The 27,719-nt window shown below is 34.5% G+C and overlaps 1 protein-coding gene across 3 annotated transcripts in view; it reads right to left on the bottom strand.

Moving 5' to 3' along the window:
- Positions 1–27,719, bottom strand: part of Csmd3 (CUB and Sushi multiple domains 3) — a 929,488-nt gene that overhangs the window by 10,981 nt on the left and 890,788 nt on the right. For all 3 annotated transcript variants that reach the window (XM_013012565.1, XM_013012564.1, XM_013012566.1), the window contains 8 exons: positions 15,117–15,296; positions 13,504–13,677; positions 12,610–12,783; positions 11,105–11,178; positions 5,461–5,572; positions 3,342–3,521; positions 1,877–1,942; positions 969–1,127 (listed from right to left, as the gene is read on the bottom strand). In XM_013012565.1, coding sequence (XP_012868019.1) covers positions 969–1,127; positions 1,877–1,942; positions 3,342–3,521; positions 5,461–5,572; positions 11,105–11,178; positions 12,610–12,783; positions 13,504–13,677; positions 15,117–15,296 — 1,119 coding nt within the window. The remainder of the gene's footprint in view (positions 1–968; positions 1,128–1,876; positions 1,943–3,341; positions 3,522–5,460; positions 5,573–11,104; positions 11,179–12,609; positions 12,784–13,503; positions 13,678–15,116; positions 15,297–27,719) is intronic.

The following is a 27,719-nucleotide window of genomic DNA, read 5'->3' as shown; positions in this document are numbered from 1 at the left end:
CAAGGCCTCAAAACAAAATAAAGATAATGAGACACATGTCTTGATCTAAATTAAATTATAATCATTAAAGACTGGTCATAAATGCATTAAAAATAATATGGTGGCACATTGATATAATTGTCTATATATCAAGACAGTGTCTAAAAGGCAATATAATTTTTGTGTATTTTTATTTATGTGAAACCATTTTTGAACTGTTCCATATTATATAAAAATAGATCTGTTTGGATTAACATGTCAAGAAAAGAGGAAAAATATTTACATTTCATTACTGAAGAAATCAGTCATAATTGAATTTTTCCTCATATAAATATTTTGCATTTATATCATTATTAGTGAACATCTTAAATATTTGCATATTAAATTCTATTATTCTATTCAATTTTATTTTCAGTATGTTTTATGCCAAATCAGTAATATCAAATGATGTTCATAATTGTTACTTCTAAAATTAAAAATTACTGCAATTTAAGTTTTCATTTTGCTGATGCCATACATTATTATATTGCTCATAATTATCCTACGTAGGCAAATATACTAATATGTAGCAATGAGCCTATTTAGAATAATTTTATAGTTATGAAATTTATAATACCTATATTTTGTATTTGTAGTGTGAAATATCCTAATATCCCATTATTAGAGATGTTAATTTCTAGCCATGTAAAAATTGTCTTGAAAATCTTTAACTTCAATATTTCAGCGTTTTAGCCTAAGGATGTAACTCATAAAAGTTTGTATTGCCAGCATTGCAAGAAAACCCAAAACAAAATAAATAAAACACCTTCTTTTTTATTTTTGAAACTAAAATCTATTCATCAATCCCCAAACCAGAAAAATGTTTCTGAACAAATTATAAATGTCATAAAATCAAATACCACCACTATTTTATAGTATAAAAGTGACTAATAAAAATGATGAAGTCATCATGAAAATAAAACCTCAAAGAATTATTTTTGTTTTTCTACCTGACAATAGCAGTTCCATGTTACTATTGCTCAGTGTTGCGTTAACTCTCCCAGTAGAAGCATTGAAGCTGGTCACCGTCAAAGTCATGGGTTGCTTCCTGCCTTTGAAGTTGTAAGAACCTTTCCATATATAATTTTGGGCGAACACATCATCAGGAACTATGAATAAGATGCATAAACCACATCTTTAAATTTGATGACTTCCTACATTCAAGTATTAACATCAATAGCAAGAATGTTTAGTTGACTGAACAATAGGCAATGATATTGAAAATATATCTAAATAAAATAAATTGTGCAGACAAAATGTTATTTAGAATAAACTAAACATTATCAATAAAAAATTCTTTCTCTCCTTTTGCATAAATTGCCTAATCCCAACTTTTCCCAGGGATTGACATGTTGGTTGTGTATGCATTACCAAACACATAGGGATTTTAAAAGTATTCATTTTCCCATTAACTTTAATTCCATCATAAGATGTTATCAGCTCTAATGATTTTGTTTTGTTTTGTTTTTTGGTAGTGGGGCTTGAACTCTGGGCTTGGGCGCTGTCCTTGTGCTCTTCAGCTCAAGGCCAGCGCTCTACTGCTTGAGCCACAGCACCACTTCCGGTTTTCTAGCGGTTTATTGGAGATAAGAGTCTCACGAACTTTCCCGCCCAGGCTGGCTTTGAACCGCAATCCTCGGATCTCAGCCTCCTGAGTAGATAGGATTACAGGCGTGAGCCACCAGCTCCCAGCTCAGCTCTAATGATTAATTTAGCTTTGTACATTGTTTAGTCAAATGCATAATTTTATCAACATGAAATACATTTTCTTTCACAGGTAGCTATTCACTTTGTCAAGAAAATAGTAGATCTGTTCTAGTCATCATGACTTAGAGAAGTGTCAAATTCATTTACTAACCACTTAGCTTTGGGCTGGGTGTTCCTAATGCAGGTCTGGGATCTTTCACCAAGATTTTGGAACCAGCTACAAAAAGAAAATGGGTTTTTACAAATGTTAATAAAATAACAGAAGAAGACACATGTGTACAGTGTTGACACACTGTAAATTTCATTCTCTGAGATATATAATTTTCTACAAAATGTCTTATTTGTTGTGGTACCTCACTCTCCTGCTCAGAACTATTATTGTATAAAAACCTCGATATTTATGCCCATCCTAACTCAATAGAAAGAGGTAGATTATTGTAATCTTATCAGCATGAGATACTTTATCATACAGGTGACCATTAAAGGCAACTAGTTGCTTCCAACACAGATTCTGTTGCTAAGAAGAGGTAAAACTTGTGTAAGCTTGAGATGTAATTATCAATTTTTTCAAAATAGTTACTTGGTGTAGTAGAAATTTTATAAGCTCAAAGATAAAATCTTATGAACCAGGCCCAAAGTCTGTATAGCAAAAGAAAATCAGGAATGGAATGGAAGGTTGTGGAAACTATAGTAAAAATATAGTAATGTCTTTGAAAAGAATTAAGGGAGGTGATTTCAATGAAGGATATTTGAAAGAAAGAAAGATTATAAATAACTTCAATAAGCTATCATATGAATGAGAAAAGTGTATAAAATGAAAAGAACGAATGGCTACATATGAATTTGTAGAAAACCATAAATAGAAAATAGAATTTTAGAAAGAAAAAATGAAGAATAGGCCAAGTGCCAATGGCTCAAGACTGCAACTTTGGCAACATAGGAGGTTGAGATGGAAGATCATGGTTCAAAGCTAGCCTAAGTAGAAAGAACAAAAAATTTCTATCTCCAATTAAGTGGGATCTCTGTTAAAATCTTTGAAAAAAATATTTTGTTAATGAAATTAAATTTTACTTAGGAGGGGCATATGTAAGATTTTCTCATCAAGTAGTGATTTCCATCACTTAAAATTTTTGAAAAAGAAAAAGCAAATGTTCTGGATAAGAAAGAACACCTGGTTGTTATTTGTAAATACTCCAAGAACAAAGAAGAAAGCTTTATTGGTGATGTGATCAAGAACCCTGGAAGAAACATAGAATACAAAAGTTCTGTTGACACCTTGATTTTAGAACCTTGGGTCTTTGGAAGAATGTTTCTGTTGTGTTCAGACTATGGGCTTTCAGGAACTTTGTTATAGCAGCCCAGGGAAACTAATATACCTTCCTTAAAGAAAGAACTTCACAGAGGATTAAGACCAAAAGAAAGGTCAACATGAAAAGATGATACAAAAAGATCTGATAATATTTCTGTGTTCTGGAATCCTGCAGCATCAATGCAATTCTTAACTTTGGAATAGGCCGACAAATTTCCCCTGCTTCTAAGACAATTTAAATCAAAGTTTCTTCTCTTATATGGAAGAAAGTCCTGTTAGTACAATCCACTGGATAGCTAAAACTTACCTTCACAAATAGGCACTTTTCCAGTCCAGGTATTATCAGATCTACATACTCTATGTTCTGTTCCACCTGCTAAGAAAAAGCCAGGCTGGCAGGTATAAATTAGAGTATACCCATGAGATGGAAGGTCCATTCCTACTACATTCGCATGAGCAGGTGTTTCTGGCTGTTTACAGCTGTGGGCTATGTCAAAGAAAAGAAAAGAATATTAATTTACTGTAGATATGTTAAAATTTTAAGAGAGACATGATTTTTCCATGAGATGCCTATAATTATAGCAACTAGTGAGGCAAAGACCAGAAGATGGCAGTTCAAGGTCAACCCAGGCATAAAAGATTACAAGAATCCATTTCCACCAATGATTATAGCCCAGTGCGAAGTGCTTGCCCTCCACATAACTGTTGCAAGCACAGTGGCGTGGCAGAATGCCTCTTCTTCCAGCAACAAAGTGAAATCTACACAGGAGAACTGTGGTTCAGCATTGCCTGAATATAAAGTAAGACATCTATTTTGGAAATGATAAAATAAATTTTAAAAAAGACTGCTAGGCTGGTTCGAGTGACAGTGTATGCCTAGCAAATGTGAAACCTTGAGCTTCTACCAAGTAGTGCCAGAAATGAAAACCAAATTCATTTTGAAATGCATCAAAAGATACCTTTTAGATATATTTATGCCATAATATAAATATAACAAATATTCTACAGAATCAAAAACATCTATGTCAATATGTTGATGGCTCAAAGCCATCACTCTACCATTTGAGCCAGTTTCACCGCCATCTTTTTTGTACTGTATTAAATATCAGAGTCTTACTGACTTTCCTTCCTGGTCTGGCTTTAAACTTTAATCCCCAGATCTCAGCTTCCTTGGTAGCTAGGACTTTAGGTGTGAGGCATTGGTGCCTGGTGTCTCCTTTTCCATTTTTCCATCCACTTCTAATTCTCTGTTTCCACAACACCTGATATTTAGTTCATCTGTTTTTATATAAAATTATTCCTTTCTCAACAGAAATAAATGTTACAAAGTATTTTCCCTAAATAGCAGGCAGCATTAATATATATATATATGTATATATATATATATTATATACATATGTAACACACATTGTCTCTAAAGATGGTCTCTAAACCAAAGTAATTTGTGGAAAACGTACTTGGAAAAATTATTATCCACTTTTATCCTAATAGAGGTTCATAAAGCTATGAACAGTAGCTAAAATTTTTAATCATATGTTAATAGGGATTATTTAATGTGGGTGCTGAAATTAATTTATAATTTGGTTAGTTTAATTTTCAAGTGGTATGAATAAAGGTGAGCACAGATCTCTCCCACTGTACTCTATCCATTACACTGCACATATATGCTACACAGTATGAAGATGGTATACTTATTTATATCATCATATCCTAAATGTAAGTTTTCAAGGAACCTTCATCACCTAGCTGTAGTCCCTAAACCTACTGCAAAGTACATATGCTGAAAAATTCTCCTCTAAAAATTAAGCTATAATTAAATAATAGGCCATGCAGAGAGGTGAACAGATGTATCAGTGGAATGCTCTGCTGATTTTTGGTACAGTGCCCCTCTTCTAGAGTGTCTTGGATCATTTGAATCATCTAAGACAAGGATAAATGTGCAGGGCTTATTTGAGCTTAAGTAAATCCTAAATTAAATGTGTTTGTAATTACAGTTTCTACTCTAGCATAGTCAATTTACCATATCATTTCACAATTCAACACATAGATAAAAAGAGGGAAACAGAGAGGAAGTAGATAAAAGTAGTTGCCGACTGAAATTTATTTCTAATTGTGTATTTGAAAAGGTCACTCAAAAACTTTCAGTTTTGTTCCTATAATCTGTACAGAAAATGATGTCAATGTGATATCAGTGAAGTAATTTCCAAATTTCCAATAATCATCCATGATATTTTTAACAGATATTTTCAATTTTCCTTACATACTAAGAGACTCTTTTCATACATTGGTGCAGAGGTATGAGACAAAGAAATTTTCAGAAGGAAATACACACACGCACACATACACATCTACTTTCACCATTGGGAGAATAAGGTACATATAAATTTTACCTCTTATAATGATCATTTCACACACGTTATACTTACGTAGGCATTCTGGCTGAATTCCACTCCAGGTGAGGTCAGGAAGACAAGTACGTGTTGTAGATCCTTGAAGTAAATGTCCTTTTTTACAGTGGAATTGTACAACACTTCCTACCTACAGAAAATTAAAGAAATAAAAAAAAAGGTTACACACCTTTAACCACTTAAGAAAAGGAAATGTGCATGAGAAAACACTTTCAGATGAAATTCTTGAATTTAATAATAGGATTTGAAGAAAATACCTGAAAACTAAAGCTACCACACAATGTGTGTGTGTGTGTGTGTGTGTGTGTGTGAGAGAGAGAGAGAGAGAGAGAGAGAATCAAAGATAACTAAACACCAAAATAGATAACTATGGGAGTGAACGTCAATAAAAAATATGAAAGGCAAATTAATTTTGAAGATGGAAAAACCCAGGGTGAGATTAAAAATCAAAGACTTTTAATCTCAATGAATTTAATTTTAATGAATATGTTGAATCAAAACCATATAACTAAAACAACATGATTTGCAATGTTTCTAAGGGGGTAGAATTTGAAGAGAAAAAATAAAGAACCATATAGTCCTCAAAATGTGGTCTCCAGCCAAATAGGAGTTCATTTTCAGCTAGGAATTTATAAATAATGTGAATCCCAGGGATATATTCCAGAAAAGGGGATTTTTAAGATAGAAACAACATGTATGTAATAAAAAAAACTTCATGTGAATTTAATGATCACAGAGATTTGAGAATAGTTTGTATGAAAGTTAATAATAACATAATGAGCACATACAGAGTTATATATACATATATATTTTTTCTATTTGTATATATCTACATATTATCTGTTTGAGAGGGAAGTATATTTGAAAAGTTGGTGTGAATGGTTTAAAAAACAGGAAAATTTAGGTGTTATATACAGTGTTAGAACTAGGTCATAGTAAGTGAATAAACTTTGAGTCCAAAGTAATGTGCTTGATTTTAATTCTGGATCTGACATTACATGAATAAATTACAGTCTTTTGAGTTTTAATTTCTTATCCATCCATATATATATATATATATATATATTTGCATTTGCATCCTGGGAGCAAATAAACTCTATTTATAACGGTGAATTTGGAGACATAAGTCAGGAAAGGAGTAGTTCTGAAGTATCAAATGTCAGGCTATAGATTGAAAGCATGAAGAGGGTTAGAGTCCTAATTAGGAGGCTATCACAACCATTTTAGATGAACATTTGGTGGTGATCCAGGGCGAAAAAGTTACTAACTTGAAATATGGTACAAGGAAAAATCACAAAATATATCAGACATTTAAAGTTAGGAGACAAGATAAGTGCTATTTAGGATCTGATACTTCACATTTCCCTAATAAATGGACTCTGAGAATACTGTTTTATATTAGAATTTATCATGCAGACCCTATGTTCTGTCTTCCTGTTTTGCAGATGAAGAATCAAGTTTAGTCCCATTCTTTCAGATTAAGAATATTTTAATTTTTTCAGACATGTCTCACACATGTGATCCTAGTGACTCAAGAAGATGAGGTCTAAGGATTGAGGCTAAAAGCCAGTCCATACAAGAAAATCCATAGTCCCTTATCTCCAATTAACTACCAAAAAGGCAGAAGCAGAAGTGTGGAAGTGGTAGAACCTTAGCCTTGAGAATAAAAGCTCAGGGACAACAAGTAGGCCCTGTGTTCAAGCCCCAAGAGCAGCACACACAAGAAAAACGAACAGTTGAATTTTGATAAATTCATACTTAAAATAATACAAAGGTCTTACTGGAATACATGGATGTGCATGGAGTTTCCTTTTATGATTTATATATTATTATTTAAGGGCCTAAAACACCATATGAAGTGTTTAACTATTTGCTGCACTTAGATAATAATCTTAATTAAAAATTGGACTTTGATGCATGATTATAATACACGTAATTATATCACACAGAATTATATCATGCATAATCACATTGAACTTGTCATTACCATATTTAATTTGGTAAGTTTATATAAAAGTGGAGTAAATATATAAAGAGTTAGATTTTAAACAGTCCTCAACTTTAATAACTTTATGAAACAAACTTTGAATCATTGCTCAGAGCTCAATTTAAAGACAGATAAAACAGCTACTGAAGTCTATGTTCTTGAAATTTACTCCATTATTAATTATTAATGTACATGGTTCATTAATAATTGTTACAACTATTTGTTCCCAGGATCACTCTCACAAATATTTACTACAAATTTATTTTTAGTCAGATTATACCAATTTGTAATATTTTTGACACAGAGAAATTCTATTGAATATATGTTTTCAACAATATTTTGTGATCTCTAAACAAAGATGATATAGTTTATATGTTAATAGTCTTACCCACATCCCAAACAAGTAATTTATATACCTACAATGCTAGGTGTGTTAGCACATGCCTTTAATCCCAGCTACTTCGAAGGCAGAATCAGGAAAATCATAGGTTTAAGAACAGCCCCAGAAAAGTCAGAAAGATCTTCTCTCAAAAACAAAATAAAGTCAGGCACTGGTAACTCATGCCTGTAATCTTAGGTACTCAAGATGCTGAGACCTGAGTATCAAGGTTCAAAGCCAGCTTAAATAGAAAAGTCCAGGAGACTTTAATCTCCAATTAACCACTGAAGAAATCAACAATGGGGTTGTGGGTCAATTGGTAAAGTATGCTAGCCTGGAGAACAAAAGTTTGGGTATGTTGCCCAGGCCCTGAATTCAAGCCCCAACCCTCTTCCTCATCCTCCATCGACATATTAAAAATAAAAAAAGTAACTAATAGTCGGAACATTTATCTGGCATGAATGAAGCCCTGGGTTGAACATTAAATACTGAAAAAAGAAAAAAAGATGAAGTAATAAATAAATATATACACATATACACACTTGCATATATATACACATCAACAAACTGATGAGTCAAAAATACTGAAATTTAAGAAAAAGAAAATGAAAATAATTGAAAAGTGGTGAGTGTTTTTGTAATTCTTAAATTTTCTTGACTCTCCCAGGATTGGGTTTTCTTTTGTCAGAATTTTAATTCCTAGCTCACTACTGAGCACTTAGCACTTGATCAAACCAGAGTAAATATAAAATTTGACATATTCTAACTCTTTATGAGCATATGTGAGTCTCATAGGCACACACCCTGGGGTTGGAATCAAGCACCTTTTATACTTGGCATATGCTTTAATCCTGAGCAATGCTCCTAGCCATCTTCTAGAATTCAGGATTTGAGATTGAGATCATCATTCTCTTCATGATGTGGTGCTGGAGAGAGAAATATTTCCTTGGTTCTATGGCTAATCTAAAATTTTAGAAAATGAGGCAGATAAATGGTGAGCAGTGGAAATGAGTCAGTAATGCTTCTAAGTCTTCACTTCTGATATTTCTTCTTTTCACCTTTTGGTCCATTCTTTCTTGTGAGGACTAGGACATACTGACACAGGATTTGTAACACCTTTAGGTTTTAGCCAGCTCAAAATAGTAATAGATATTTGCAAGCGTTTTTCTCAACTAAGATAACTTTGCTTATGAGATCATGTTCACTTGGTTTTTGCCACTAAATTAGTAGCTACAATTGTTTAACATGTTATTGTTTTTGTTCCATATTGGTTTGGTTAACATATATTTATTATATGTGGGTATATATATATATATACACAGATGGCAAAGTTGATATTACTAGCTTTTTTATAAGTTTTTTATTGTGAAAATACTGTACAGAGGGGTTACAGTTGCATTAGCAAGGTATTTGATATTGATATTACCAGTTTAATATTCTCAGTCTATTTTTTATTTTAGTAGACAAAGATATAATTACAGTATTGTTATACTTTTGCATATTTATAATTGAGTCTACTCATGTTTATGGAAAGTTAAATAATCTACTATATTATATTAGCTCAAATATCAGGTATTCATAGTTAAGCTACCCTTTTGATTATATTTTTCAAGGATTATAACAACTTCTCAATGCTGAGTTAATGATTATGTTCATTTTGTTGACTGATGGACACTTCTGAACTCAACCACTTCCCTGATTTCAAAGATTATGCATATGGAACATCAACCTTACTTAGTGTAGAGACATGAACCTCAACACTCCCAGTGCAGCTGGGAGACTGTCACCATGTTATGTGATCACAACAAAGCTCCTTCTCTTTCAGGATGTCCACTTAATGATGAGAACTATGCTGAGAAGCTAGCTGCACATTTTTCAAGATTTAAGTCAATTGATAAAGCCCAAAACCCTTTTATGGAGATATGGATCTAAAGTTGTTGTTTTTTTAAACACAATAATAATAAAGCCCAACACTTGTTTTCCCACTTTTGTATTCTCTGAACCAGTGGGGGGCAAGGCAGAAGAATTGGAAATACTATCAAACCAAACTTCATACTGTGTCTGAACTGTAGACAAATGAAATCTATTTTTAGCAACAAAAATATGACACTTTAGAGGAGCCCTTCTTTTAGAAACAAATGCTTTTGAGATTCACCCTGAATTTCACTCAGAATAGCATAATTTAGAAAGCCATGCAAGTGTAAGCAATTGGGTAATGTGTAAATTGGCTATTTCCTTGTGGAATCAGTGTGTACTTGGGCTCCCCTTAGACTCCTAAAGCAGAAAACTTTCTGAATCTTTGCACAAATCTAAATGGAAAAAGAGAGAACAACAATGTCAGCCACACATGATTTCACCTGCTAAAGAGCACGGGTGTAACAAGCCAGCCATGTGTTTTAAAATAATGGGTTATGGTTAGATCATGTTTTTAAGAAATTTCCCATATCAATGTCAGTATTATGCCCAGCTCCAGTGGCTCACGCCTATAATCCTAGCTACTCAGGATGCTGAGATCTGAGGATCACGGTTCAAAGCTAGCTGGCTTTGACTCTTATCTCCAATAAACCACTAGAAAACTGGAAGTGGCACTGTGGCTCAAACAGCAGAGTGCTCGCCTGGAGCTGAAGAGCTGAGGGATAGCACCCAAGCCCAGAGTTCAAGCCCCACGACTGACAAACAAATCAAAATGTCAGTATCATATATACAACAGCAGCGCTGATGAATAATCATATCTTTATACATTTCTGTTTTACTCAGAAGTCTCTTCTTGAACTCTTCCCATATTACTTCTCCTTATGGAACCCAGTATCTTCCTGTAGAGTTTACTCATTTACTCTCTGACTTATTGACAATTTTTTTCTGCACCACTTATACATTTTCAAATGTTGAATGCTAGCTTTCCTTTTTCTCTTCCTTTATCTTCATGTAAATATTGTCTATTTTTGGATTTTCTAATTTCTTTAATTTACCCCCAGGTACATGAGAACCTTGTCAAGATATTCATGAATGCCAACATGACTTTGACATATTTTCTGTTCCACAAGATTACCAGCACAAGACTCAATGAAGTTTTGAGTTGACTGTACTAAATGCAAGGGTCTATTTAAAGCACCTACTTAACTTGGGCATAGTTGCACACAACTATAATCCCAATGCTCAAGATTCATAATCAAGAGGAGCAGGTCAATGGCAGGAAGATTGTTGTTGAAGGCAGGAAGCAGATTTAAGGTCACTCTGGACTACACAGTGGGGTGCTGTCTCAGGAACAAGGAAAAAAACAAAAAAGAAATACCCACCTGAAATCCAAATGTGTGGTTCTGAGATCCATGTCGTGGCACTCCAGGGTTGTCACAGGACGTACGAGTGGGTTCTAATGTAAAGGTTAAAAACAAAATATTCCTCACCATTTATATTAGATTGATTCCTGCCATGCAAAACATGTATGAGAGAAATATAAATGTGCCTAAGGTATCATGAGAATTTCCTGGGTAACAATAAATTCTGCAGTTATAAAAGCATCTCTCCAAGAACAGAAGCTGCCTACACTAGAAGCAAGAAATTCAGGTACTTTTCAGAAGGCTGAGATCTGAGGATCACAGTTCAAAGCAAGACTGTGCAGGAAAGTCTTTGAGAAACTTATCTCCAATAACCTATTCAAAAAATAAAATAAAAGCTGGAGCTATGGTTTAAGTGGTAGAACTCTAGCCTTGAACAAAGTTCAGAGATAGTGCCTAGGCCCTGAGTTCAAACTCCAAGACTTGCACAAAAAACAGGAAGGAAGGAAGGTAGACAGGCAGGCAGAAAGAAAGAATTCAAGCAGATGCTATTTAGTATGCATCATGTAATTTTTGAACTTTGAACCCTTCTAACAGGAAAACAAGTTAACATCCAACTAATATTGCAGATAAAATGTTAAGGAAAGATATAAGATTTGAAAAAAAGTTCATAAGCATAAAACATTAGCTTAAGACATTGCTAAGTTGTGATTTCTAGGTAGGGCAATATTCCTCTTGAAAAATAAGGGATTTTTTTCCATAAACAGAATGTAATATTTAGAGTCACTCTTAAGAACAGAAGACTGTTGATCTCTGAGTTGGTTGCTTATTTGATAGTTTATATGGTTAAAGTACTTAGCATGGCATTTAATGTGTGGATTTTAGAAACATGCATATAGCTATTCTGAAATTCACATTTTTGGAGGTCTTTTGGAAATTTATTTTTTGGTCAGTTATGGGACCTGAACTCTGGGCCTGGGTGTTGTCCCTCTGCTCTTCAGCTCAAGGCTAGCACTCTACCACTTGAGCCACAGTGCCACTTCCAGCTTTTTCTGCTTACGTGGTGCTGAGCAATCAAACCCAGGGCTTCATTCATTCAAGGCAAGCACTCTACTACTGAGCCATCTTCTCAGCCCTGGAAAGCATTTTTATCTTATAGTAAGGTGCTTTAATATTTTAGATAGATTCAAAAAATGATAGTTTTATTAATCACATGATTCTGAAATTTGTCCTTTCTTTTCCATTTTAGGGATATATGACAAAACTTTCAAGTGTTTCTTCAGGACATTTCAAAAGCTCACATATATATATATATATATACATATACATGTATATGTATATATATATATGATAACTCCCTATTAGTTGTTCCTTTCAGTGCCTTCAAATTATTTTACATTTAAAGGTAATTTTTAAAGGTATTTTAAATATTAAATTATAGGTTTTATGATAAAGATATTCATTAAATAGCACTGCTACCTATGAATCCCAAAGGCTGAATATCATCAGCCTTTAACTGCTGTTACCTATACAGTGAGGTGAAGAGCCACTCCAGGTACCATCTGCTTGACATATTCGTGTGCTGGAACCCACTAGTATGAAAGGAGAATTGCAGCTGAATGACACTTCTGACTGGTAGATAAAGCTTTTTCCTTCCCGTTTTCCTTGGGAAGGTATACCAGGATCACCACAAAACTTAGCTGGAAGTGAAAATAGATACATCACAGAGAAGAATTAGGAATCAGCAGAGTAAAAACAGTTTACAAAAACAAAACAAACCACAGAAACAGGGAACAAAAGTGATGTGATATCCATTATAATCTATCCTGACAATTTTTTTCTAGATAATAAATACTGATTAATTAGGAGGTAGTAACTAGGCAGATTGTGGTCCAGAAACAGCCTGGAAAATAGGTTAGAAAGACTCATCTCATTAAGTAAGCTGGCAATGTGACTTATATCTGTGATCCTAGCCATTTATGGGGTAGAGGTAGGAAAAATGTGGTGTGAAACCAGCTTCAGCCAAAACATTTGATACCATATCTACAACTTGAACAACTCTGCCCTTTCTACTAATCAGCCCAACTACTTAATAATTTTCTAGACAATCTCTACTTTGAGGATTAATTTTGTAAAAAAAAAAAAGAAGAAGAAGAAGATAGGCATTGTGGAGTGAACTTAAATCCCAGTAGAAACAGGAAGATCACAGATTTATTTTTCCTGTCTGGGCTGGCTTTGAACTTTGTTCCTGAAATCTCAGTCTCCTAAGATTACAGGTGTGAGACACCAGTGCTCACCCGGCTTCTTTAGGTATTTTGAATTTTTTTTTAACAACTCCATAGTTGAACTAGCAAATTCAAAGAGTTTAAGTAACAGTTGGGATTTTAGAATATAACCTTAAGCACAGAAATTACACTTACGCAAGCACTGTGGTACTTCGCCACTCCAGGTACCATTTCCTACACAGGTTAAAACAGCAGGAAAGGACAGTTCATATCCAGGGGAACAGATGTAGCTGATACTAAAGCCCCAGTCAAAATTTGTTCCTTCCAGCCTTCCATTAGAGATCTGGGGAGGAGCTGAGCAGGTAACAGCTGCAATTACATTAAAGTGATTAGACACAGCTGTTGAGATATCCTGAGTAGAAAATAAATAAATAAATATCATTAGGAGAAGCATTTGTGCTAATTTAACCTTTCAGAGGACAATGCTGTGTGACATGTTTTATTTTCTGCTAGCAGTATTCCTGAAGTATCCTGGAATTAATCCCACCAGGATGCACTTTTCTTTGGCAGCATAATGGCCACTCCTTGTCAGAGATTCTGCTACAAAATAGCAAGCTGCCTGACACAGAAGAAAGGGCAAACAGAGGGTGACCTTCCATTGGGAATACTGTAACTGATAAATTATGGCTTTATGTAAAATTACTTTCCAACGACCTTTAGAAAGATTGAGGTGTGGGGTGGTTTGCCTCTATATAGTAACTAAGGATTTCTTTTCTTTAATAGCTAATTGTTTTATAGCATTTTTGAAAAAAATAGATCATAAATCTGCATACATGATCCAAGGTGGTTTCATATGTTAATCTATTACAAGAAATATGCATATATAACTAAAATTAAAATGTCCTATGTTGTCTTCAGATAGGTACCAATTTCAAAATCTAAAAATGAGGCGTGTATTATCATTAATATTAATATATGTTGATTTTGGGTGTTTTCTAGCATTGAAATCAAATTGAATTATATGAAATGTCTGTTCAACTATTTTATTTATTGTCTAATCCTAATGACTGATATTTCACTACAAATTTCACTTTAGTGATCCTGTTTTACTCTGATTTATACATAAAATATTATAAATAGTATATAAAACTATCCGAGATCTCATTCAGGAACTGTGTTTCCTCTCTACCCCAAGAAACATGAAAGTACTTTTTAAATTATTATTTTTGGCTACAGTTAAAGGCAAGGAGATATGAACCTATCAATTCACAGATACAAAATCATTGAAGGAATGAGAAATATTAATTATTAAAACTATTATTGATCACAAAACATGAAAATATTTCCAGCTGGTAACATCAGAGTAATAAGTATGTGCGTACATTGAATTATAGAATAATTATCTACTGCATTTTTGAAGAAATAGGCACTCACTTTTGTTTAAGAAAATTTTAGAGAGTCTTGTCTTCTCTTTGTGACTTGACTCAAATGGCTTAGTATATGAAAGCTATAATTCTTTAAATTCTTTTACAACCATTCACCATTCCATGTAACAACTTTAGTTACATGGCAGATATATTTTGTCTGTTTTTTTGTTGCATTCAGTATTATTACTCACAGTGAGATACATGTTTTTTGTCAAAATATCACTTTAAAATCCTGAATAATACAATAGATTTGATATAATTTATTTCAAGAAAGACACTACAGCCATTTTTCAGAAGCAGAGAAAGACATAAAGAACATATAAATATACTTTCAATTTGCATATAAAATAAGGAAATATGTTGGTGAAATCATGATCAGACCTCTGCAAGTTGGCATCACTCCACTCCATGTGCCATTTGTTGTACAAGTCCTGCTTCTGGAACCATTGGATTCCATGGTGTAGCCTGGCTGGCACATGTAGGAAACATTCTGTCCAACCACATAATGGTCTCCATATCTCAGGCCATTGGCTGGGATACCTGGGTCTCCACAACTGATGACTATCAGGATTGGGTTAGAAGAGCAGATGGTTAATGTGACTCATATTTAATGGAAAAGAGTAGTAAGCATATGTTGTACTTAGAACATAACCAGGGAAAATTAGATCTTCATGTTCATTTTTAATCATAAAATATAAGCATATTTAAATCACAGACTGGCAGATCTTGATTATGTATGCTTGTTACATTGTGTACACACATAGTTTATACATGGCTACCATGTTATTCTGTGGTATTCTGCAATCTGCAAAATAGCATCTTCCCTATACCAGTGTGCACTGATGCAATAAATTATTTTTATTCTTTTTTAATTTTTTTTACTCTGGCTGCTAAGGTACCACTGAACCATTCATCCAGGACTTTTGATTTTAGTGTTATTTTTGTTGTTGTTGTTATTATTTTTCTCAGCTAATTTTTTTGGGGGGTTGGTCATGGGGGTCTGAAATCTGGGCCTGGGCACTGTCCAGCACTCAGCTCTTCAGCTCAAGGCTAGCGCTCTACCATTGAGCCACAGCGCCACTTCTGGCTTTTTCTGCTTATGTGGTGCTGAGGAATCAAACTCACAACCTCATACATGCAAGGCAACGCTCTACCACTGAGCCACTTTCCCAGCCCCATCTCAGATAAGTTTGAATGTCAAATTTTCCCTGCTCTCCAGAGTAACTGGAAATACAGTTTTTTACTACTATAATCAACTTGATTTTGAAATAGTCAGAAAACTTTTGTTGGGTTCGATTCAATCCTCAATCTGCCTTCTGAATAACTAGAATTATGTGTGCCCCACCATGACCAACTGCTTTGGTGAACTGTGTTAGTCTGCGTTATATTCCTATGGAAAGATCACTTTACAAGATTGAATTTCTAATATATTTGAAGTCTGTATCCCTCCAGAAATTGTCTTGTTGTATTTCCTTGAATATTTTCTCTACTGCATTACTCAGATGGATACTAAAACCATTTTTACTAAAGTAACATTGTGATGGAATAAAGCAGTGGCTAAAGTCCAACATTTGAATTTATCACAAACCACAAAATGCATCCGGTTTCTGAGCTCAGTGAAAAGTGAAAATGTTTGGTTGGTGATGGAGAAGTCAGTTCCCCTTGCCAGCACCTGCTAACCCAGCAGAAAGACAACAATAAAAGCACTCTAATCCAGTCTAGCTTGGATTAGGATGAGACCTTCCCAGTCCAAACCATTTCCCAAGACTCTATAATGCTATTTACCAGATTAAAGGACAATCACTGCTTTTCACTATCCCCAAATTCAAATATATTCTTTGTAACATTTCACACTTCTGTCCAGATACCATGGTGAAAAGGGGGAATTTCAGTGGTAATACAATTGACTGTGTAAAATGTGATAGTGGTACCAGGCAGACACAGGAATGAGGAGGCCAGACAGGGTCAGAGGCACTAGGCTATGTGCGCAGAAAGCCTAGAAGTGCTAGACTACTGGAAGCTCCCCCAAAGCCTCCTAGAATCCTTAGCACAGACCCACTGACTCAGTGGACTCCAGCCCCAAAAATGTTTGCAAAAATAAAGTTATGAAGTATGTGGGATGCTCATCAAAGAGCATTAACTCTAGGCACAGGATTATTCTAAGCACAAGATTCTTAGCAATTGCACTAGTCTTATGACCACAGGGATGAATGCCCGTGTAACACAATGATTTATTATGATGACATATAAAAACCTGCACGAAGAAATGACACAGAAAAAAAGAGTAACCCAAACAGAATTAAAGAATAAAATGCATAAGGACTGAAGGTTTTGGTCAAGGAATTAGTAAAAAGCTTTCGGGTAATTGGAAAAAGAAAAATGCAAAGTACACAATACATTCTTCAGAGGTTAAAAATAAACAGTACATTTAACTTCTAGTCTTCTGAATCTTTGCTCTTAAAATGGTAAATAATTTCATGTATCTCTACTCCATTTGCTTTCTCTCCCTCTCTCACTGAGTATTAGGACTTTCCAGGTTATAGGTTAAAATGGATGAAGAAACTGAAGATTTTAATGCAAGTCAATTAAGTTGCATTTAGTAATTTTCTACTCTGATGTGTATGTCAAGATTTTTTTCATATTATTTTTTTCTTTTAATCTACTTAGCTCAAGATATTGTAAGACAGTGATTGTTGGTTTTAAATTAAAGAATAATGTCTAAGACATATCACTTAGAAATTCTTGAGCTCTCCAGATATTTGTGCAAGGCAAATTCATCTAATCTGACTTTAGAAGTTTGTGTGTGGAAAGACTTTTCTTCCTGTGATTATAAGTGAAGAATAGATTTCTTAAATGATACACCTGCAATGGAGAAGAAGTAAATACTCCTGCTCAGTATTACAATCATATTTCTTTTCAGTTTCAAAAGGTACAGCCATATAAAAAATAAGCCCAGATTTCTCCCCTTATTTGAATTTTATTGTACTTTAAATTATTTTATCTTTTACCATTAGGTTCCTAAACAGAAGAATTTGACAAGAACATCTCCAGATTATTATTTTCTGAACAGTGTTTTTGCATAGTGCTTAGAATCTTGGCAAAAAGGAGAAGTCAACTGCTTGATAAGGTACCAGGAGCTGAGATGTATCCACACAAAGAAGACAGAGGGCTTATTTAATGCAGACGTGAAGAAAGAACTACACATATTGTGGCAGCATCATGAATGAAATGCCTGACAATAAAAGCTCAGAAAGGTTTGCCTGGTGACTTGCTCATGAAGCCAGGGCCACAGAGGCAGTTTCTAATAGCAAGGGCCTTTATAAACAGCACCTGCTTGGCAGGTCAATTCATTCATCACCACGTTGTTTTCCACCACCAAACGAGGTTTCATCCTTTTCAATTAAAACTTCAGAATATATTTTCTTTAAAGCTTCACCTTAAAATTTGGAAACATCAATACACAACAACAGAGTTCTGAGGGCGATAGCAAGAGAATCTTTTAAGATCACTGAGAGCTCTAAATATTTATCACACAGGCACATGCATGCATGCACACTAATATATTCTGTGAACTGATATCTTCTCATTTCTATGCCATCCTATGCTCGGGGATAAGTTCAGTGCCTGAGTCATCATGAAAGAGCAAATATTTGCTTAAAGAATAATGAGTCTGTATATGAAGAATGATTAAACTGTCAGGTGAGATTTGTGAACACACATGAATTGTTTTAAACGATTCTCATCATTCCCTTATGTAATAGATGACCATTTGGAAGAATTTATGAAAAATCTAAGTTGATAATCTCCTTTGTAAAAGTGAAATATAATTGTGGTAATTCCCATTGGTCTTTACCACTTGGAAAATAATTTCAGTTTCAATTTCTTATATGAGCATTATAAATAAATTTTTAAATGAGGTTGTGTCTTATAATTGTTTTACCGAAAATTCATATTTAACTTAATATCAAATGGACATTTTTGTATGCCAGTGAACATGGACCTGAATAGCTTAGTTTTAATGGCATTATATCCCATGATATGGGCATACATGCATTCTAATTTATGTAACTAAATTCATATGTATTGATATTCCAATTAGTCCATTTTTTTCAGTTTCAGACAACATAGCAATACAAAATTCTATCAGGGCATCCATTAAACATGAGCTTTCCCAGGCTTTTGGTTTAAAGCCTAGAGCAGAAGCAGAATGAACTTCCAGACCAATAGCCAAACCACTCTTCTTTTAGTGCTTTTGCAATTATACCCTCACTCAATTTAAAAGTTGGTTTCCTTTAAGATCTCAAGAAGACAGGTTCTCAGCCAAGTCAATTTTGGCTGGTTGAGGTTATATCAGCATCTACGTAGAAGATTTTAACAAAAATCCCCAGCCCTGGGCTTTGATAACTCCAGATTGCCAAATGCTCTCTGCAGAGTAAAGTAGGCTCTGGTTAGAATTATTGCCATGAGGAACTGCCCCCCCCACTTATTTAAATTATTTTGAGCTTCATTCAGCTTCACCATTGTATGTCTCCCAGTACTCTGCAGGGTGAGATTAGTCAATGTATAGACCTATATCCTATAAGAAAAATATATTTCTTAGCTATGGTAAATAATACTGCAATAAACTTAGTCGTGCTGGTAGCTTTAGTATGGTTTTGTTTGGGATCATTCAGGTAAATGCCCAAAAGTGGGATTGCTGGGTCATAGGGGAGCTCTATGTGAAGTCTTTTGAGGAACCTCCATATTGCTTTCCAAAGGGGTTGAACAAGTTTATACTCCCACCAACAATGTAGTAAGGTTCCCTTCTGTCCACATCCCCTCCAGCATCTGTTGTTAAGAGTTCTTGATTATAGCCATTCTAACTGAGGTGGTATCTCAATGTTGTTTTGATTTGCATTTCTTTTATGGCTAGGGAGGTTGAGAAGTTTATTGCACCATCATTTACCATAGCTAAGATATGGAACCAACCCAGATGGCCCTCAGTAGATGAATGGATCAAGAAAATGTGGTATATATACACAATGGAATTCTATGCCTCCATCAGAAAGAATGACATTGCCCCATTTGTTAGGAAATTGCCTCACTTATCATCTTATATGGCCATATGAACATAGCTTTTGACCTTTACAGCCCATCTGATAAGCTTATCCTATATGTATACTAATTATTGCAAATAAGGGATCCTAGGAGACCTATATTTCTTTGGGTCTGGCTTATTTCACTTAATATGAGTTTTCCAAGTCTTTCCATTTCCTAAGAAATGGGGCAGCATAATTCTTTCTGTTGGAAACATAGAATTCCATTGTGTGTGTGTATATATATATATATTTTTCTTGATCCACTAGCATCTGGGTTGGTTCCATATCTTAGCTATGGTAAATAATATGCAGGGATTTCTATTGTGCAAAAATATATTTTACAAGAAGGAGGAGCTGGGAAGGTGGCTCAGTGGTAGAGCGCTTGCCTTGCATGCCAGAGGCCCTGGGTTTGATTCCTCAGCACCACATAACAAAAAAGAAAAAAAGCCGGAAGTGGCACTGTGGCTAGCCTTGAGCTGAAGAGCTGAAGGACAGTGCCCAGGCCCAGAGTTCAGGCCCCATGACTGGACCCCCCCCCAAAAAAATATATATACATATATATTACAAGAAGAAATATGGATTTTCATAAAATTTCCCTTAGTCTTTGTTTGAAAATTCAGCTTAGTCACATCATTTTTCATGTTATTTAAAAAAAAAATATATATATGGATCCAGCATACTATTCCCATAAACAATAATACCTTATAAAAATAAAAGTTATTTCACATCTTACATGTAGGTATTGCAATGAGAAATGATATAATTTGGTATAACTCAAATTGGGAAATTGGGAAATTAGAAAATTTAGAGAGAAATAGGTTACAAATTAATAAAGCATTCCCATATGTTTTATTAGCAATGTGTTATTAGCATACCATACTACATATACATACATATATATATATATATCACATTGTTGTGAAGAAAGGTAAAAACTGCAAAATAAAGAAAAGAAGAAAACAGAATACAAAATGTTGAAGAGAGAAGTAGACTAGAGATCATTTCTTTTTCAGACAAGTAGACTTTGATCCTACCATTACTGTGGGAAAGAAAGGTATGCTTTTTCATTCAGACACAACTGCCTCTAGTGAGTAAGGATAGGAACAACAATGATACACATTTCATCAAATTGCTATTGTTATTTGTAAATCATGTAAATCCCCTAAATCTTAATTGACAAATGTTCCAATGACAGATACCATTATTTGTGAGTAGATACAGTCAAATACAGAATGGAAGACTTTATTTGTCTCTATGATTCACACAGCTGATCAAAATATGATTTTGCCTACCTACAAAATTTATGTTGAAACTAAACTCATAGTTCAACATTATTAACAGGTCTGGCACTTAAGAGTTGGTTAAGTTATGAGGATTTAGCCTTTCTGAATGGGACCCTTACAAAAGGGCTATAAAGGGCTACCCAGACTATCATGTTTTGCTAAATGAACTCATTGCCACAAGACACCATGTTAGAGGCAGAGATCAACCCTCACCAGACATGGAAGACTGTGATTACTTGATCTGGACTTTCCAACCTCCAGAACTTGGGAAGCTTAATTCTGTTCTTTAAAATGTTCCCATTATCAGATATTGTGTGGTGATAACATGCACAGGCTACAGTATTTGGGTTTTTATAAAATTTCCTTCAGTCTTGGTTTGAAAATTTCAGCTCAGTTACATAATTGTTCATGCTAAAGTCATTTGAAAGTTATATAGGGTCTAGCATAGAGTTGTCATCAAAACTGATATGTCATAAAAGGTAGGGCCAAGATATATAAAATTATTTTTTACTTAAGTAATGTAATGTAATTACTTAAGTAATATAATTCTCTGGAGATATATACATATATATATATATAGAGAGAGAGAGAGATCTCTATCTGTATATCTATATATCTATACAGATAATCTATCTATATCTATATATAGATATAGAATGAATGCAATATATAGATAGATATAGAATGAATGCAATGAGAATTTTAATCCATTCATATGATGGAAGTCACTATTTAGCAATGAAATCTGTCAATAGTCAGGAGGAAGTCCTTTCGTGCCTTCCTGCCTCCGTTTCCTAGACTCTATGAAATGTAAATCTAGAACATTCTCCAAAATTATTGGGCTCTCTAAATCACACACTCAGTTGAATTTCAGTGTATATTAGTGAGAAATAATACTTAGCATTAGTTCAAATTCACTTTGTACTCCACATAATTATATTATGAGTACATTACTTACTGGTAAAAATTTAATCTGCTTTTCTTTTCCATTAGAATGTTTCTCTTAATTTTGGGGCAAATTTTTCCTTTTGCTTATGGTTTAAATTGTTAGCAGGGAGTAAGATAAATATTTTTGTCTATGAAGCAAACAGAACTTTACAAATCACAGCCTTAGTTTGACCAGTAATTTGTCATTGAAAAGCTAATGATTAAATTACATTTTTTCAGCACAAGGAATAACATTAAGAAATGAGTTTGGTTTATATTTTTGATATATTATTTATAAACAGTCTTTCCTGAGGTGATTTTTAACTTTATGAAAATATTCTTGAAGAAAAACAAAAACAACATAATTAATTAAAAAGTCAATATAATTGTCTTTTTTCCTTTTCTTTATGTTTTTGGCACAGATTCTCACAATATAGTTCAGACTTTCACCTCAGGATCTCCCTCAATCTCCAAACTACTGCGGTGAAAGATGCATTCCAGCATGCATGGCTTTTTTAAATTGTTTACTCTTTTTTCTCTTTTTCAGTGCTGGACCCTCAGAACCAATATAATTTCACAAGAATTGTGATATCTAGTTATATTTACTAAAATTGGTAAACATCTTTAAATGAAAGATTGAGGTGTTATACCATGAAGAAAAACATTCTTCATAGGGTTAGGGTTAGAGAAAAAGTGAATGCATTACTTAACAGATTTGTTTTATTCTGATTAGCCTCACTTTACTCTTGTCAATAACCCTAGCAAACTCACCATACACCAGAACCTCTCTTACCTATAAAATTATGTAGATGACCTATAAGTACCTTAATTACCACAAATAAAAGTTAAATCATGAATACTGATAGTAAAATAGAGCTGATATATTCCAATCACTCAATACCAGATTAGATAGTGTCCACATAGGGTCTAATAAGATGAAGGTCAGAAGGGCAATTATGTAGGCATTGTGAAGTTCACAGTTCAGTACCATAGTCTATTGCCATAATTGAATTGCAAGACAGAAAAGAGGAAATAATCTTGAGAAGACTTTTAGCTCTGCCACTAGAGCTGCTACTTCATAGGTGGATACAGTTTTAGAGCTTGGGTAGGAATGAGTAATATAGAAATGGCAAAGTAAAGTTCATTTTTTGACATAACGTCTTGTACATCTCATTGTTGCAATGGGTCCACCTGTACCCCTATTTAAACAATTGTTTTTTTTTCCTTCCCCTCCACAAATTATACAAGCATCAAGGGGAAGGGGGAGTAGGGGTTGGGAGATGGGAAGGGATTGAAAGGGGAAACAAAGGAGGAGGCAACAATGCTTGATAAGAAATGTACTCATTATCTTGCCCATGTAATTGTAACCCCTTTATACGGTATTTTCACAATTAAAAAAAAGAAATGGCAAAATATATTTGTTAATTGCTAGAATGTTGGGCATTGCAAATGTGAGGCATTCTCTTAATTTTCAGAGAAGCAAGTCGAAGGACTTTCCTCTCCCTGGAGATGGGATCATACAGAAGAATTTCTTCCATTGATAAAAGCAAAGAGACAAAAAAAAGTGGGAGCATGAAAAAGATTTAAAAGCAGTAATATCAGGATTCTCTCTGGACTCCATAGAAAGCTAGGGTCACTGTAGACTTCTTGGCTTGCACTCCGAAGCTGTCTGCTCTCACTTCACACCTACCCAGGGGGATGGATATTCCTGAATGAAGATGGGGAAGTGGAAACTAGTGACTCAAATACAAGTCTAGCTCCCAACCAAAACCCCCCAGTGTCCAACTAACATGAATGAGCCAAGGGACAAAGTATCTGGTCATTTCCCAGTCACTGACTCAAGCCAAGGTAGCTCCTGAACATGTGAGTACAACAGTGGGTATAGCCAGTGGGAGGATCCTGTTCCCAGTAGCTTTCTGCTGGGAAATTACAAATAGTCTATGTGATGAATACTATCTTGTTTTCTAATGCTTGTTAAAAAGTGGGAAGCATTTGAGAATCAATAGATAATGGGGCAGGCAGAAGTTGGGAAGAATTCTTCTTAACATCTTCATTTTTTTAATCTCTTATTATTTAACTTGTGTCACAATTCCCCTCCTGGGAATTTATCTAACAGATCATAGACAAGCCTACACTAAAGCTATCAGCACAATCATATTAATATGAATATATACACAATGAAATGTTCCTCTTCCATCTGAAAGAATGATATTGGGCCATTTGAAAGGAAATGGAAAGACTTGGGAACAAATATATTAAGTGAAATATGCCACATCCACAGAAACACAGTTTATAATGTTTCCCTCATTCTGCCTATAAGTCAATAAGTAAACACACTGGGTTGCATGCAAGCAGTAAAAATGAATTAACTGAAGTATAATAGAATCTATGGAGAGCTTTTAGAATTCTTTAAACTTACTAGGCCAAACCACAACAAAATAAGTACTAGGAAATGAATACATCTAAGGGGAAAGGACTGGGCCAAGTGGAGGGGTAGAAGAATAAAAGGGAATGGGGAAGAATACAGGCAAGCATTCATTGCATATACCACAAAATTGAGAAAAATAAGAGGAAGGAGGTGTAGAAAGAGGGTGAAGCGGTTGAAGGGATGGCACAGATCAAGATGCATTTTATAAACCATTAAATGACAAAAAATACATAACCTAGACATTAAGAAAAGTGAGGAAAGGGGTGGGTTGGAATGGGTGGGTGAGAATGTTGAAAAGGGTGACATTGATCCAGAAATCCTGTTTTCATAAACAGTTTTGTTGAATGGCAATTCCTTTGTATGATGACTTAGAGATAATAAAGCATTAAATAATTGGAAATAGAGAAGAAAATGGGGGAAAATGGGACAGAGGCATAAAGACATACATGAACACTAAGATAAAGTTTATGAGTTAAGAGGAGCAAGGAAGGAATGAGAGAGGTAGTCATTGCTACACTGAGCGTTTTACATAAAAAGACAAGGACATCCTTTGAGATTCTCCTCAGGAAGAAGACTCAAGGATTCCATCAGTTTCCCAAAGTTGCTATTTCTCTTCTAGTATATGAGGACCAAGATAGACTTCAACTACACTCAGCAAGTCCTTTCTTGATAATATTGGTGGCATTGTAGTGTAATCTCTTGCAAATGTGTGGATCCTTGAACCATCAGAGACTGGGGAAGTGAATGCCACTCATGCCATCATATATTGATAAGAACAAAGACCCAGGCTGAAAGGTCATTGTACCAGGAAAGACTTGTATCAAAGAATTGACATGCAAATCCATTAGCAGAAATACATAAATGTCCTATTGATGTGGTTGGTCCTCGTATGGAGAAAATAGCACAGTATAGAACAGTTATTTCAAGGTTTGGAAGTGGTAGCTAAGGAGAAATAGGTAGAACATGGTAAAGTTGGAAAAACATGAACCATTTGACATTCCTGGTTTCTCAGATGGTAAAGCAATAGGATTTATTTTATTTTTTTTCTGTCAGTCGTGGGCCTTGAACTCTGGGCTTGGGGGCTGTCCCTCAGCTCTTCAGCTCAAGGTGGGCGCTCTACTGAATGAGCCACAACGCCATTTCGGGTTTTCTAGTGGTTTATTGGACATAAGAGTCTTACAGACTTTCCTGCCTGGGCTGGCTTTGAACCGAGATTCTCAGATCTCAGCCTCCTGAATAGCGAGGATTAAAGGTATGAGCTACTGGCGCCCAGCCAATATGAATATTTTTTAGAGTTTAAGAGAGGTGAATCAGCAGTTAAGTAATTATTGATCTGAATCATCGATATATATCATTGTAAAAGCATTGCATTATAATTTGGAAAAATTCTAAGTCTTGTCTATGCAGAACAAGTTTGATTTTAATAATCACAGTCACCTCTGATGATCCTTAAGTGAACTACAGATGGAACAATGAAAAGGCATCAATCTCCAAGGATTTTGGATACTGAGGCTCTTGCAAAGGATCTATACTTTATCTATCTATCTATCTATCTATCTATCTATCTATCCATTCTATCTTTCTATCTATACTGTATATTGATCAATCCATTTTAAATTTTGTGGGATTAATACAGAATAAAAGCTTTTTTTTTCATTTGGGACAACAAAGCTCAGTGAGCTTTGAGTGAGAGGAAATATTTGATGAGTCCTGTGATGGTCCCATTTGCTGTCTTAAAGTTTCGATGCTGTAGCAGAAGGAAGAAGAACCTATTTAGAGTCAAGTGGATGACCTGGGTTGAGAAAGAGATATGAAAGGCAATAGAGAACCACATGGATGGAGCTAAGAAGACAAGGTCCTAGGCAGGAAATTGACAAGAGGATCATCTCTGCAGATGTTTGCAAGAAACTGCTCAAGCAGTAACCAGTGCACTAATCAACTTTAAGCAAGGGTCCAAAGATGGACAATTTCCATGTACTCCCTGACCTTCCCATACTACAGTGGTACTTACATTACACTTGAAAATATATATACATTCTCAGAAATTTTTAATGTAATAAACCATAGTTTCACAACAGCAGCATTATTGAAAGTAAAGAATCATTTCACAATATACACCTTCAAAGGAGAAATGACTACTAATAATTTATTGACATGGTTTCCATAATCTTGAATATTGAAACTTTGTTTTGCTGGGCAGGGAGAGAGTTAAATTGTGGGGTTTGAACTCAGGGCCAAAACTCTGTCCCTGAGCTATGTTTCAAAGCTAGGACTCTAGCATTCTACCACAATGGGCCACAGCTACCCTTCTGACTTTCTAGTGGTTAATTGGCTATGTGAGTCTCAAGATCTTTCCTGCTTGGGCTGACTTTGAACTGTAATTCTCAGATCTCAGCCTCCTAAATAGCTAGGTTATAAGGACTCAGCAAGTTTTATTCTTCTTTTCTTCTTTCTTTTATTTTCTTTTGTTTTAAATTCTGTGCTGAAGATCAAATCCAGGGCTTCACATACATTAGTCAAGTATGGTATCACTGCATTATACCTTCACCCCTAAATATTATACTACTCCATACATAGAGATTACTGTACATAATTTTAAGAATTTCACATGGTGAATAAATTATCAGAATTGATTTAACATTGCAAATCACCTATTAGAATTCCTTTAATAAAGAAAATAAGAGTTAATACCCCTGAACTCATAAAGAAATGTTATATCCACTGAAAAATCAACTTCAATATTATCTTAGCTGGAAAAAATAGTTTTTGTATTTTTAATCCTGATGAATCATCATTATTATTAAAATTCTATTGAATTACATTTAATCATGATTTTCTTTGATTGGTCAATATAGTATTATAATATCTTGACAAACAAACTCATTCTTTTTTGTTTGTTATCTTTAAGCAGTTGTACAAAGGAGTTGCCATTTAACAAAGAAATTTGTAAATACAATGAATCTTGATCAATGTTACCTCTTTCAACATTCTCCCCCATTCCTTCCAACTCACCCCTTTACTTGTCTTACTTTTGTAGGATATACATTGAATTCTTTCTTTTCTTTTCTTTCTTTCTTTTATTTTTGGTCAGTCATGGGGCTTGAACTCTGGGCAAGGCTACTGTCTTTCAGCTCTTTTGCTCAAGGCTAGTGCTCTACCATTTGCGCCACAGTGCCACTTCTGGTTTTCTAGTGGTTTGGAGATAATGTCTCATGGACATTCCTGCCTGAGCTGGCTTTGAACCCAGATCCTCAGATCTCAGCCTCCT

This window comes from Dipodomys ordii, unplaced genomic scaffold, assembly GCF_000151885.1.
Source record: "Dipodomys ordii isolate 6190 unplaced genomic scaffold, Dord_2.0 Scaffold17, whole genome shotgun sequence".
In the NCBI taxonomy this organism is placed as follows: Eukaryota; Metazoa; Chordata; class Mammalia; order Rodentia; family Heteromyidae; genus Dipodomys; species Dipodomys ordii.
The sequence above is the reverse complement of the archived record's forward strand: the minus strand, read 5'-3'. Positions and strand labels throughout refer to the sequence as shown.